Source organism: Poromitra crassiceps, assembly GCF_964638095.1.
Source record: "Poromitra crassiceps genome assembly, chromosome: 5".
Lineage (NCBI taxonomy): Eukaryota > Metazoa > Chordata > Actinopteri > Beryciformes > Melamphaidae > Poromitra > Poromitra crassiceps.
In genome coordinates, this window is record NC_139642.1 from 50,114,298 (window position 1) to 50,127,282 (window position 12,985).

Here is a 12,985-nt window from a genome sequence, read left to right on the forward strand (position 1 = left end):
CTAACAGCAGCAGCAGCAGGGTCAACCAACCCCCCCCCCCCCCCCCCCCTCCATCACACACACACACACACACACACACACACACACTCCCCCCTTTCCACAGGATGGAGCGCTCCGGCTGTGGGCTTCACACCATTCACCTCTCCAGTGAGCTGGTCCATCTGGCGGGGAGGGCAGGGGCGGGGGTTCCTTTCAAACAGACAGGAATGTGGGGGTCAGAGAAGCTGTTGAGTTGGTTTGACCCCCGCGCTCACGACATGAGGAACGACCCGCGGCCAAGCAGCGCGCTGACTGCCGCTGTGCTGGAGCCCTCTCCCTCCTCTCTTCCTTCTGTCTCTCTCTCTCTCTCTCTCTCCTCTTCCCTCTGTCTCTCTCTCTCTCTAACCTTCTCTCCATGTGATGCCTGGGATCAGAAACATGTGTGTGCTGTGGTTCATGGGGGGTAGTGTGGATTGATAAGGTGGCTCAGTGGTTTTGGCAGTGGGGAAGTGTGGTGAGGAGAAACACGCTGATGCTCCTCCTGTTCTGCATTGTAACTTCTCCAACAAATGTTTGGAGGATTTCAAAGTCCCTCCCTATAGCTACTGTATCATATAGAGAAGACAAATCTGGATCTGATCTGCATACTCCATGGGTTTCCTGCCTCCCTTCTTTTCTCCTGAACATGGCGACCGGTCAGTGTAATGAATAAACAGTGATGGATACAGAGGGTTTGACCAGTTGGAGGAAACTACAGATGTGTGAATCTTTCTCCTGTCCCGGGCCTTGTTAACCCAGAAACAAGGCCTTGACATGCAGACAGAGCAAAAGAAGGAGTCATGGTTAATGCAACAGAAAAGGCACGTGACAGTTGTGCTGCTTGCTCTGTTTATTACAGGTATAATGTCTTGAGTCAAACATTTTTACAGGCTGTTGCTTAAATGTTTCCATTGAGAGAGAAAATGCAACACTGAAAAAAATTAAAAAATTAAAAACATTTACTCAGAGTAATTGAGCTCAGAAGAGAACACTTTGCAAAGCCCCAGTTTGAAAGGCACTAAAGTCCCAGTTTCAATATCCGCGTCTTTCTTTTTTTGAGACATGCACACACAGCTAGCAAAGACACCTGTTGTTACACAGTTCAGTAGCTACGATACATAGAGCTTGGACTTATTAGTTGAGCTTATAAAGGCAACATCATTTAACTCTGCTATCATGTGTTGTACACCATAATATCCGCAATGATAAGGTAGACATTTTGAAGTAACACAGACGGTTAAATCAACACACTGACCATTATGTACAAATGTAAAGCGACCATAACTTACTTTACCAAAGCAATCGTGTGGAAGGCAGGCGTCAGTTTGCTGTACGTTCTGTTGAGTGCAGGTATCTTAAATATTGTTCAAGATTAAATACACCATATTGTTGCTATTTAAATACATAATGAGTCTTTTAAGTTAGAATCGCCATTTAATGGAATTATGTTTAATAATGACAAGACAACTATCACTTGGATTTTCTTCATGTCTGCAAAATAAATGTACAAAAAAAGAAGTCTCTCTTTAAATAATAGTGATAGCAGTACATTCAAACAATAGCATAATAGTTCCTCAGTATTATTGTTGTGGTTTTAAATAGCTTGTAATGCAGGATGGCAGGGACAATCAGTGTGCTGTGCCTATCTGGCAGTCTGTCACAAAAGCAAACAGTTTCCAATATATCAATCTGTGTCGCTCGCGATAAGAGATGCACCCTGCCCCTTGGGTGAGAATTACTGCAGATACAACATTGTCCCACAAAGTTTTAGATGCCATATTGGTGCCATCATCACATTTCTCTCAAAACTGCTGATCCTCAATCAGTCCATCAGAGAAGATACAGTACAGTCTAAACTCCAAGACGTCGTCCACTAAACCGTTGCCATTTTCCTTTGCTGCCCTCTCCAGCAGTCCAATGCATGCATCTGTCTGTCAGAGAAGATTCATGATGTGAGTGATGAGATGAGTGACAACAAAGCAAACACTTGAATATATTAGACACCTTCTGATCTTAACAGCACTGGGTTCTCAAAAGAAAACAAGCAGACTATCAGTTGAGATGTTGCGAGGACTGTTGCATCATCATTGAATGGGGGGGGGGGTGAGTATTATATCCTCTGTAAACTCATTCCTGGCAGTTTCACTATGTTGACCATATACACAACTTTCACCTTTTCTCCCTTGTTTTCTTATCATTTCTCCTGTGCTGTGACAGATTCTGTTTTCTCTCTGCTTCTCTCACTCTTCACGTCTCACCCTTTTTCTGCTTCTGATGATGATGATGATGTTGCTGCCATATCTGTCCCCCATCTCCCCTCATCCTCATTCATCCCTTCTCTACTGCTACATTTGCCCCTATCAATCCCTAAGCCTGTCTACGGGTCCCCGGGGTCTATAGTCCCTCCCTGCTCCTGTTTTCCCCTCCTATTCCGTTAATGCTCCTCCACCCCTATCTGGCTTTCTCCGGGTGAGTTCTCCAAGCCCACTACCGGCAGCCGCAGCCCTCCACCACCATGTCCTGGTAATTCTTCAGCACCACCCGGTCTTGAGGGTCCAGGTAGAGCAGGGCTATGGGGCTGAGGGAGGTGGGCACGCAGCAGGCCCTGGGCACCGCCCCGTTCACAGAGTTTACCAGCGTCTGCACCATGGCGTGGCTCGACGAGTTCATGTGGTCGGCCAGCGGGAAGCGACACTCCCCCAGGCAGAAGAAGGCGTCGTAGCCGCTGGGCGCAATGATCCACTTGTGCCAGCCCACGTCGTTGAAGTCGACGTAGAGAGGGTGGCGGCGGCAGCGGGCGCGCGAGAGGCGTTTCAGTTTGGCGGCGCGGCCGCCGTTCCGTTTCACCCGCCCTCGTTCGCTCCAACCCGCCCCGCCCCCCTCGCCTGGCCCGGAATAACCCCTTTTTTTAGCCCTCCCCCAGTCCTGGTCTCTGCTGCGGTCCTTGCTGCTGCTGCTCCTGGCCCTGTCTTTAGCCCCTTTCCTCCCTCTCATCCTCTGGCCAGCACCGGGGTTCCTCCTGCCGTGTGTGGCTAGAGGCTTCCCACGCCCGTCATGGCTATAAGTCACCAACAGGGGCCTCTCCTGGGCCCAGCTGTGTTCGTCCTGTCCCAAGGAGCGGCGCACCCTCAGGTGCCGCTCGTTGTGGTGTTGATCTCCCTCCTCCTCCTCCTCCTCCTCCTCCTCCTCCTCCTTGTCCGCAGCAGAGGAGAGGCCCTGCTCGAGGAGCGAGGCACTGCTGTTCTCTGGGCGGACCTCCAGGAGGAAGCCGAGGCCGCCTGTCCCGGCGAGGGCCTTATGAAGGAGCTCTGCATCGAGGTTAAACGCTTCCCAGAAACCGCTGGCTTTATTGCCGTGGAGGCTGCTGGTGAGTAACCGTGTTTCTAGCAGGGAGGGCTCAGGGTGCCCGTGGCTCTCAGACAGGTACAGGCTGAGTCTGTGGGCCCCGGGGCCCAGGGACGCCCTGCCGCTGCGGAGGAGACGGAGCTCCGCGGAGACCACCCTCTCATCGTGGGGGATGGAGGACACATTGAAGGAGATGCGCACTCTCTTGTGATCCTCTGCTGTGGGACTGTTGTCAAGGGGCTCTGAGAGGGAGAGGGAAGACAGACAAGGCGGGTAGAGGAGTTTAGTGTGGCTTCAACTTAGTATATAGACTGAATCAACAGTTAACAACAACAGTCACTTCCGGATTAGTCTCGCTGGAGACCTGCCGCGCCAGACTCCTCTCCCGGTAGGGAGGGGAGGCTGGCCAGCGAGACTACTTCCGGATAGTCACCTGCCAATTGATTTGATTTGTGGAGATATCACAGACCTGTTTATCGTTTATTTCTGTTGTCATTTCCAGCCGTAATTGTAGGGTTAAAGATATATACCCTTAGTTAAACACAGTGGTCCGACCTATCTGCTGTTTAGCTGTGCTTATTTTATGTACTGTGTTGATCAACCAAATCTACCCAACAGTGACAGCTCACCACGGGACGGACTAGCTGCTAGTTTTGGGTGAACTCAAGCTCTATTTATTTATTTTTATTCTGTGGCCGACCAGGTAAATTAAACAGGTAAAAACGAAGATTAGTGAAAGTGTTAATTAAATGAGATATGAACTACCTCCATGTACCCCTAGCCAGGGGGTACGTGTACCCCAGTTTGGGAACCACTGGTATAGTGCAATGGGATGGGCTTTATTTGTGACTACAGATGCAAACTACTAATGTCATATAAATATGAGAAAGTTACCCTAGTAACCCTCAACCCTTCTATGTCAGACCTATCTAATGCCACAAACAGCTAGATAAGCTCTAAAGCATGCACTCACACATGCTTTGGGACAAGAGTTTTAGATTAGCTTTGTTAGTGTCATGGCAACCCATCTTATCAAAGAGAAGATAGAGGGATCCTACTTAAGTTTATGTTGTGAAATGGCGGGTCATAACAGACATCTGCCAATGTCATAAATTGGACCTCTATACGTCACAATGGTTGATAAAAGAATGCAATAAACAAACAATGACAAATAATGGCATTGAATGAATTTAATTCTTTAGGATTCACAGGCTCACAACACAACACGAGGACATGCCTGCAGTAGTCTGGGACCAAAAGCTTGACATCTGGTCATCCGGCAAAAAAATGGTAAACGGCCGTAGCAGAAACGGTTAAAAAACCCCCACCTCTGCTCTGAAAACAGGGGCGTCATAGTAAATAAATGCGATGCGAGTTATCTAGCTATGGAGCTAATACACAAAAATAAAATGAACTAAAACCATTTAAAAGCATCTTTCTATGGGGGCACGATAACACTGTAACACAAACAGGTGGTGAGATCCATCAGATCTGGCGCCGGATCTGGTGGATCTCACAGCAGAAGACCAATTGAGCATTAAGACACCAGGCTCTTCTCCAGAGAGAGCCTGGTGACGTGAGGGTATATAGGACCTCCTACCTGTGTGGTGGAAGCTGCGTATGGTGTTGGCCTGCTGCACATGCTGGCTGGGGAAGCTGAAGGAGGGGTCTTCCACTAGATGGTACTGCTGCTGGTGGAAGCGGTAGAGGTCCAACAGGTACCGAGGCACCGGCACCCCGGGCCGAGGGTGGGGCTGGGACTGCAGGCCCAGCCGGCTCAGCAGGAGGGTCTGCATGGTCTGAGCCAGACCGGCATCCAGTAGTGGGGGGGACAAGGAGGGCGGTGGGGGGGATAATACCCTGCCATGGTCGGTCTCGCTGGTGTCTCCGCCCTGGCGACCAGACGAGGCTTGAGGTAGCAGCAGGACCATGAGGAGCAGGAGGTTAGCAGGGAACATGGTGGACCTGCAGGGAGAAGGAGAGGCAGAGGGGGGTGGGAGTTGAGCAGGTGTGGTGGAGAGGGGGAAGAATAAGAACCTTTAAACTTGAGTGAGGGTGAACTGTGGAGGGATTGTGCTGTCTTTTTTATGTGTTTGTGCACAATATGTTTTATACAAGAACCATATCAATCCCCGCCACCAGGAGATGTTCTGGGCTAAGGGGCGAAACATCTATGAGCGGTGGTCCCCAGCTGATGACCCTGCAGCTAACAAAGTGGGCACCGGTGGAGGTGCGGCAGGCCTAGAGCCTAGCAGGAAGAACACCTACCTGTACAGATTCAATATAAGAACCATGTAAATCAAATTTGACATTATGGCATTCAGTATTGGTTGAGAAATCTGGTTGAGATATCTCCCATGAGATAATGGGACTCTGTATACATTACATTACATTACATTATGTGTCTATATATCATGCTTATGGCTTCTCCTTCCTGTACAGTGAACACACCAGTTTCTCGTTAGTCTTTAGCTTTCAGGTGGCATATGTTCAAGAGATTTACGATCCACATGAAGTTGTTTGCCTGTTACACGTGGCTGTAGAAACAGTGTGACTTTGTTTTCTCTTTGCTATTTTATGGCAGGCTTCTTACTCCCAACGCCCATATCTCCTAGGACACCCAAGCACGAGACCTGTGTGTGTGTGTGTGTGTGTGTGTGTGTGTGTGTGTGTGTGTGTGTGTGCGTGTGCGTGTGTGTGTGTGAGAGAAATAAACCAAGAAAGAAAGATGTGAAAAAGAGTGATTCTTTGATTTTGTGAAAATGTATGTCTAGTATGAACCGAAGTGTCCTGACTCTAGTGGCACGTTATGGAGTTGTAGCGACCTGCCACTGTGACAGAGAACTAGACTCTTTGCTGCTGTACTTCACCCCTCACTGCCTTTCCAGGCACTAGACTAGAGCATAATGGTCATCATAGCTATCTGTAACGTCATCTGTACGACTGTGTGTGAGTGAGACAGTGAGAAAGAGAGAGAGATCATTTGAATTAGGTTCATAGTGCTATGTGCGAAAGCCATCTATAACTGAAGTGTGTTGCCTCTATGGAGTACCTGTCACAATGATGGATAGCTTTTAGACTCTCTACTATGGTAGATCCCCCCTCTCTTCCACATTCAGTCCAACACCATTCACCCAACAAAGACATTGAAATGACTCAAGTGGGATTTTTTTTTTTTGTAAGCTCAGTTAGTGAAACTACACATCTAACAAAAACACTACACAGGAGCAACATTTGAGCCATTTAGCATCGCTGGTCGACTGGGTTGAAAGAGTTGAGCCCCCTTTCATCTGACTCTGACTCAAACGACGGGTCAACTTATCTGGCTCCCTGACCCGTGCGGGAACAGGGCCACAGACAGGGGTCACGCCATTAACAGCACGACCTGGTTCACACCCCACACCTCTGTAATACAGGTGTTAATAACTGAGCCAGTAATTATAAACTAGCGGCCCTCTTGACCTGTGCAGGCGGAGGTGAGGTGTGAAGGGTCAGGTGAGGTCAGTCAAACCGACCTGCATAGTTGACCAAGAAGTCAAGAGGTCTGTGGACTGAACTGCAAGTGAACATAGAATAGAATAGAATAGAATAGAATAGAATAGAATAGAATAGAATAGAATAGAATTAGAATATAGAATATAGAATATAGAATAGAATAATCTATGTTGCCCTGGCTGACTACAAAATTATAAATTATTATCCAGGGGCATCTGGGTGTCGAGGTAAAAGCACTCGCCTACCACCTCGGAGACCCGGGTTCAATTCCCGGCAACGGGACTCCCAGCTCAGGTCAGACATTCCTACAAAAACAATTGGCTGTGTCTGCGGATGGGAAGCTGGTGGAGTACGAGTCCTGGTCGCTGCACTAGCGCCTCCTCTGGTCAGTGTTGCGGTGCCTGTTCGGGCGGAGGGGAACCGGGGGGAATAGTGTCATCCTACATGCCTGCCGGGGAAACTCGGAGGAAGCATGTGCTAGTCTACAACTCTCCCCCAGATCGGCAGAGGGGGGTGGAGAAGTGACCGGTACAGCAGGAGGAATTGGCCAACATTGGGGAGAAAATGGTCGGGGGAAAAAAAGATTATCGATTTTTAACTCATTGATACCTGATGCAGCATTTGCGTGTATATCCCTCATTTGTGTGTGTATCCCTTTAAGACTGCGAACCACGAACAGCGGTTCGCGGTCTTGAAGGGATACACACACAAATGCTGCATCAGGTATCAATGGGTTAAAGGGAAAGTGCAACTCACTCGCTGTCTATCACTTGCTGAAATGAAGCCTTCGATCTTTGTGTGCAGTTATCGCTGGCCTTCCCCACGCTTCTTCATATCTCTCTCCTCCTCTCCTCGATCTCCGTATCTCATCTGACTAAGGGACAGGGAAGCGATTAGGCTCTCCACAGCCAGATAACACAGGTGTTTATTAGGCTCTCCACAGCCAGATAACACAGGTGTTTATGGCTGAACAAACACATAATGACACTGTAATGACTGCTCATCTCACCACAGTGTCAGGAAAAGGATTTAGAAGCAGGTCACAGGTGTTTAGTGTGTGTGCGTGCGTGTGTGCGCGCGCGTGTGTGTGTGTGTGTGTGTGTGTGCTTGTGTGTGTGTGTGTGTGTGTGTGTTTACGCGTGTGCGATTATGTGCGTGCGTTGGACTATATGTGGGCTGTTTGTGGTGAATGAGGTTCAAAGTGTAAGCCTGGGAAAAGAAGCCATCCCAAGCGTGGGATTGTTGTTAGCTATCCATTAAACTGTCCCGGCCCCACCCAAGGCTGTTTCACCTGAGGCAACGAAGCGGAGGACAATTACAGATTAGACACAGCTCTGCTGGACGGCCTCTCCCATGGTGTGAGGCTCATAAAGCAGATTAAGGACAACAACACCCCCCCCCCCCTCTCTCTCTCCTTCTCTCTCTCTCCTTCTCTCTCTCTCTCCCTCTCTCTCTTTCTCTCTCTCTCTCCTGTACTTTCCTCACAGACAGAACACCCAGGTGACTGCAAGGTTCAAAGGTTCAGATGTCATCAACAGGGTGTGTTCCAGTATACGCGAGGGAATGAGAGACACACAGAGAGAGAGAGAGAGAGTGAGAGAGAGAGAGACAGAGAGAGAGAGAGGTGCCACAATTCTTTCCTATGCAGGGCCAAAATTAATCTTGATGAATGGAGGTGGGCCAAAAATAAATGTTGATGTTATCTGAAATCACATAAAATTATATTATTTTATGGGCAATTTACATTCTAAATCTAAAATAGGTCTTCTGGTTTCATGTGGTAAAAGTATCATCAAGCTAGCTTTAAAAATGAGCCCACACAGCCTCTGAAAGAATCGTCCTTTTTTCTTCTTCTTTCAAAACCTTTCAAAACCATGGAGCCAAAACAAACTGAGCGTGGGCCAAGTTTGGCCCGCTGGCCCCAAATTGGTCAGCCATGATTTCAATGAATTGTGTGTCGTTTTAGCCGGTAAAGCTTTTCACCTCATCCTTAACAGTCACACTTCATGAGAGTGTCTAAATTACTAACATTGTTTTTCTTTGTGTTCGTGTCTGCCTGTGTAATATGACCTCTATTATTTGTGTGTGTGTGTGTGTGTGTGTGTGTGCGCGCTCGCGCGCGCGCGCACGCAACGTGCATATGTCTGTGTGTCTGTCTGTGTGTCTGTGTGTCTGTCTGTGTGTCTGTGTGTCTGTCTGTCTGTCTGTCTGTGTGTCTGTGTGTCTGTCTGTCTGTGTGTCTGTGTGTCTGTCTGTGTGTCTGTCTGTGTGTCTGTCTGTCTGTCTGTCTGTCTGTCTGTCTGTCTATCTATCTATCTATCTATCTATCTATCTATCTATCTATCTATCTATCCTCCAAAGTGGCCATGTTATGACTGGCCCTATACCTAATTAAACTGGGCACAGGAGATGCGGGCCTAATTTAGCATCTTTATGTGTCGTCTGTATCGGGGTGCCGCCTACCGCACTGCCTTCTCAGCCCATTCTCCTGATTACTCCCCTCCTCCTCACTGCACCATCACTCCTCTCTGCCTCCTCCTCTCCTCTCTCCTCCCCTCTCACCATCACTCCTCTCTGCTGCCTCCTCTTCTCCTCTCTCCTCCCCCTCTCACATCACTCCTCTCTGCCACCTCCTCCTCTCCTCTCTCCTCTCTCCCCCCCCTCTCTGCTGCCTCCTCCTCTCCTCTCTCCTCTCTCCTCCCCCTCTCACATCACTCCTCTCTGCCGCCTCCTCTTCTCCTCTCTTCTCCCCCTCTCACCATCACTCCTCTCTGCTGCCTCCTCCTCTCCTCTCTCCTCCCCCTCTCACCCTCACTCCTCTCTGCTGCCTCCTCCTCTCCTCTCTCCTCTCTCCTCCCCCTCTCACCATCACTCCTCTCTGCTGCCTCCTCCTCTCCTCTCTCCTCCCCCTCTCACATCACTCCTCTCTGCTGCCTCCTCCTCTCCTCTCTCCTCCCCCTCTCACCATCACACCTCTCTGCTGCCTCCTCCTCTCCTCTCTCCTCCCCCTCTCACATCACTCCTCTCTGCTGCCTCCGCTCCTCTCTCCTCCCCCTCTCACCATCACTCCTCTCTGACTCCTCCTCTCCTCTCTCCTCCCCTCTCACATCACTTCTCTCTGCTGCCTCCGCTCCTCTCTCCTCCCCCTCTCACCATCACTCCTCTCTGACTCCTCCTCTCCTCTCTCCTCCCCTCTCACATCACTCCTCTCTGCTGCCTCCGCTCCTCTCTCCTCCCCCTCTCACCATCACTCCTCTCTGCCTCCTCCTCTCCTCTCTCCTCCCCCTCTCACCATCACTCCTCTCTGCCTTCCTCCTCTCCTCTCACCTCCCCTCTCACCATCACTCCTCTCTGCTGCCTCCTCTTCTCCTCTCTCCTCCCCCTCTCACATCACTCCTCTCTGCGCCTCCTCTTCTCCTCTCTCCTCCCCCTCTCACATCACTCCTCTCTGCTGCCTCCTCCTCTCCTCTCTCCTCCCCTCTCACCATCACTCCTCTCTGCCTCCTCCTCTCCTCTCTCCTCCCCTCTCACCATCACTCCTCTCTGCTGCCTCCTCCTCTCCTCTCTCCTCCCCTCTCACCATCACTCCTCTCTGCCTCCTCCTCTCCTCTCTCCTCCCCCTCTCACCATCACTCCTCTCTGCCTCCTTCCTCTCCTCTCTCCTCCCCTCTCACCATCACTCCTCTCTGCTGCCTCCTCCTCTCCTCTCTCCTCCCCTCTCACCATCACTCCTCTCTGCCTCCTCCTCTCCTCTCTCCTCCCCCTCTCACCATCACTCCTCTCTGCCTCCTCCTCTCCTCTCTCCTCCCCCTCTCACCATCACTCCTCTCTGTCTCCTCCTCTCCTCTCTCCTCCCCCTCTCACATCACTCCTCTCTGCTGCCTCCTCCTCTCCTCTCTCCTCCCCTCTCACATCACTCCTCTCTGCCTCCTCCTCTCCTCTCTCCTGCCCCTCTCACCATCACTCCTCTCTGCTGCCTCCTCTTCTACTCTCTCCTCCCCCTCTCACTATCACTCCTCTCTGCCTCCTCCTCTCCTCTCTCCTCCCCCTCTCACCATCACTCTCTGCTGCCTCCTCCTCTCCTCTCTCCTCCCTCTCACCATCACTCCTCTCTGCTGCCTCCTCCTCTCCTCTCTCCTGCCCCTCTCACCATCACTCCTCTCTGCTGCCTCCTCTTCTCCTCTCTCCTCCCCTCTCACTATCACTCCTCTCTGCCTCCTCCTCTCCTCTCTCCTCCCCCTCTCACCATCACTCTCTGCTGCCTCCGCCTCTCCTCTCTCCTCCCCTCTCACCATCACTCCTCTCTGCCTCCTCTTCTCCTCTCTCCTCCCCCTCTCACCATCACTCCTCTCTGCTGCCTCCTCCTCTCCTCTCTCCTCCCCCTCTCACCATCACTCATCTCTGCTGCCTCCTCTTCTCCTCTCTCCTCCCCCTCTCACATCACTCCTCTCTGCCGCCTGCTCCTCTCCTCTCTCCTCCCCCTCTCACCATCACTCCTCTCTGCTGCCTCCTCTTCTCCTCTCTCCTCCCCCTCTCACTATCACTCCTCTCTGCCTCCTCCTCTCCTCTCTCCTCCCCCTCTCACCATCACTCTCTGCTGCCTCCGCCTCTCCTCTCTCCTCCCCTCTCACCATCACTCCTCTCTGCCTCCTCTTCTCCTCTCTCCTCCCCCTCTCACCATCACTCCTCTCTGCTGCCTCCTCTTCTCCTCTCTCCTCCCCCTCTCACCATCACTCCTCTCTGCTGCCTCCTCCTCTCCTCTCTCCTCCCCCTCTCACCATCACTCCTCTCTGCTGCCTCCTCCTGTCCTCTCTCCTCCCCCTCTCACCATCACTCCTCTGTGCTGCCTCCTCTTCTCCTCTCTCCTCCCCCTCTCACCATCACTCCTCTCTGCTGCCTCCTCCTCTCCTCTCTCCTCCCCCCTCTCACCATCACTCCTCTCTGCTGCCTCCTCTTCTCCTCTCTCCTCCCCCTCTCACATCACTCCTCTCTGCCGCCTGCTCCTCTCCTCTCTCCTCCCCCTCTCACCATCACTCTCTGCTGCCTCCTCCTCTCCTCTCTCCTCCCCTCTCACCATCACTCCTCTCCGCCTGCTCCTCTCCTCTCTCCTCCCCTGTCAGACTCAATCTGGCCTGAATCTAGACTAATCAACTGTTCTGGAGGAGGGGAGTGGGCGAGCGAGCAGTGTGATGGCTGGGTGAGGGATGAGGTGAGATGAGCATCTCAGGGTTAGAGTTCCTCCACGAGAGAAGTCACGGCAGTGTCTGGTGTGTGTGTGTGTGTGTGTGTGTGTGTGTGTGTGTGTGTGTGTGTGTGTGTGTGTGTGTGCGCATGTGTGTGTGTGTGTGTGTGTGTGTGTGTGTGTGTGTGCTCTCCGACATGGTAGCTCTGACCTGACCCCAGTGCAGACGGTAGCGTGACCCCTGCGCGTGTCGTGTGTCTCGCTTTGTCTCTCTTGGACTGCGTCTCTTTCTATTTTGTCTCTTTATCTGTCTCTGTTCATTTCAAATCCTGCTCCTCCTTTCCCGTTTGTCCCTTCCTCTCTGTGCACCTTGAACTTTGACCCTTCATTTTGCCGTCCACTCTAATAGTTGTCTCTCTCTCCTTCATGCCTACTCACTACTCACGCGTCCGTATCTGCTCCCTCTCTTCCCGTCGTGTCCTTTCCAGTTAAAAATATCTGTTTTCGTGCTTCTTTGCGTCACCTTTTCGTCCCCCCTATCTCGCTCTCCCTCGCTCTCTCCCAGTAACATCGCTCTTTTTTTCCTATAGGCCTGAAATGAATGGTGTTTTTGCGGAAGAGTGCGGCCGAGCGCAGCCGGGCCAGAGGGCCCAGTGTCACCGCAGGCCGGCTGATTTATCCACGGCCGCTGTCTTCGTGTTACGCCTGTGTTACGCCTGGTCCCTCCACTTTCCCTTCCTGTTGTTCTTCCCGTGTTTCTTTCCCCAGATTCCTCCTCTCACTCTCCCTCATTTCTCCCCCGCCTCTCTCCCTCTCCCTCTCTCTCTCTCTCTCCCACTCTCTCTCTCTCTCTCTCTCTCTCTCTCTCTCCTCTCTCTCTCTCTCTCTCTCCCTCCCTCTCTGTCTCTCGCTCCCCCCCTCTCTCTCTCTTTCTTTCTGTACACC

The 12,985-nt window shown here is 51.3% G+C and overlaps 1 protein-coding gene across 1 annotated transcript in view; it reads right to left on the reverse strand.

Moving 5' to 3' along the window:
* Positions 1 to 892: 892 nt before the first annotated feature.
* The window catches only part of bmp16 (bone morphogenetic protein 16), a 16,027-nt gene continuing 3,934 nt past the window's right edge, over positions 893 to 12,985 (reverse strand). Inside the window, exons 2-3 of the mRNA XM_083637024.1 lie at positions 4,964 to 5,328; positions 893 to 3,605 (exon numbers count right to left, since the gene is read on the reverse strand). Coding sequence (XP_083493150.1) covers positions 2,506 to 3,605; positions 4,964 to 5,321 — 1,458 coding nt within the window. The 5' untranslated portion in view covers positions 5,322 to 5,328 and the 3' untranslated portion in view covers positions 893 to 2,505. The remainder of the gene's footprint in view (positions 3,606 to 4,963; positions 5,329 to 12,985) is intronic.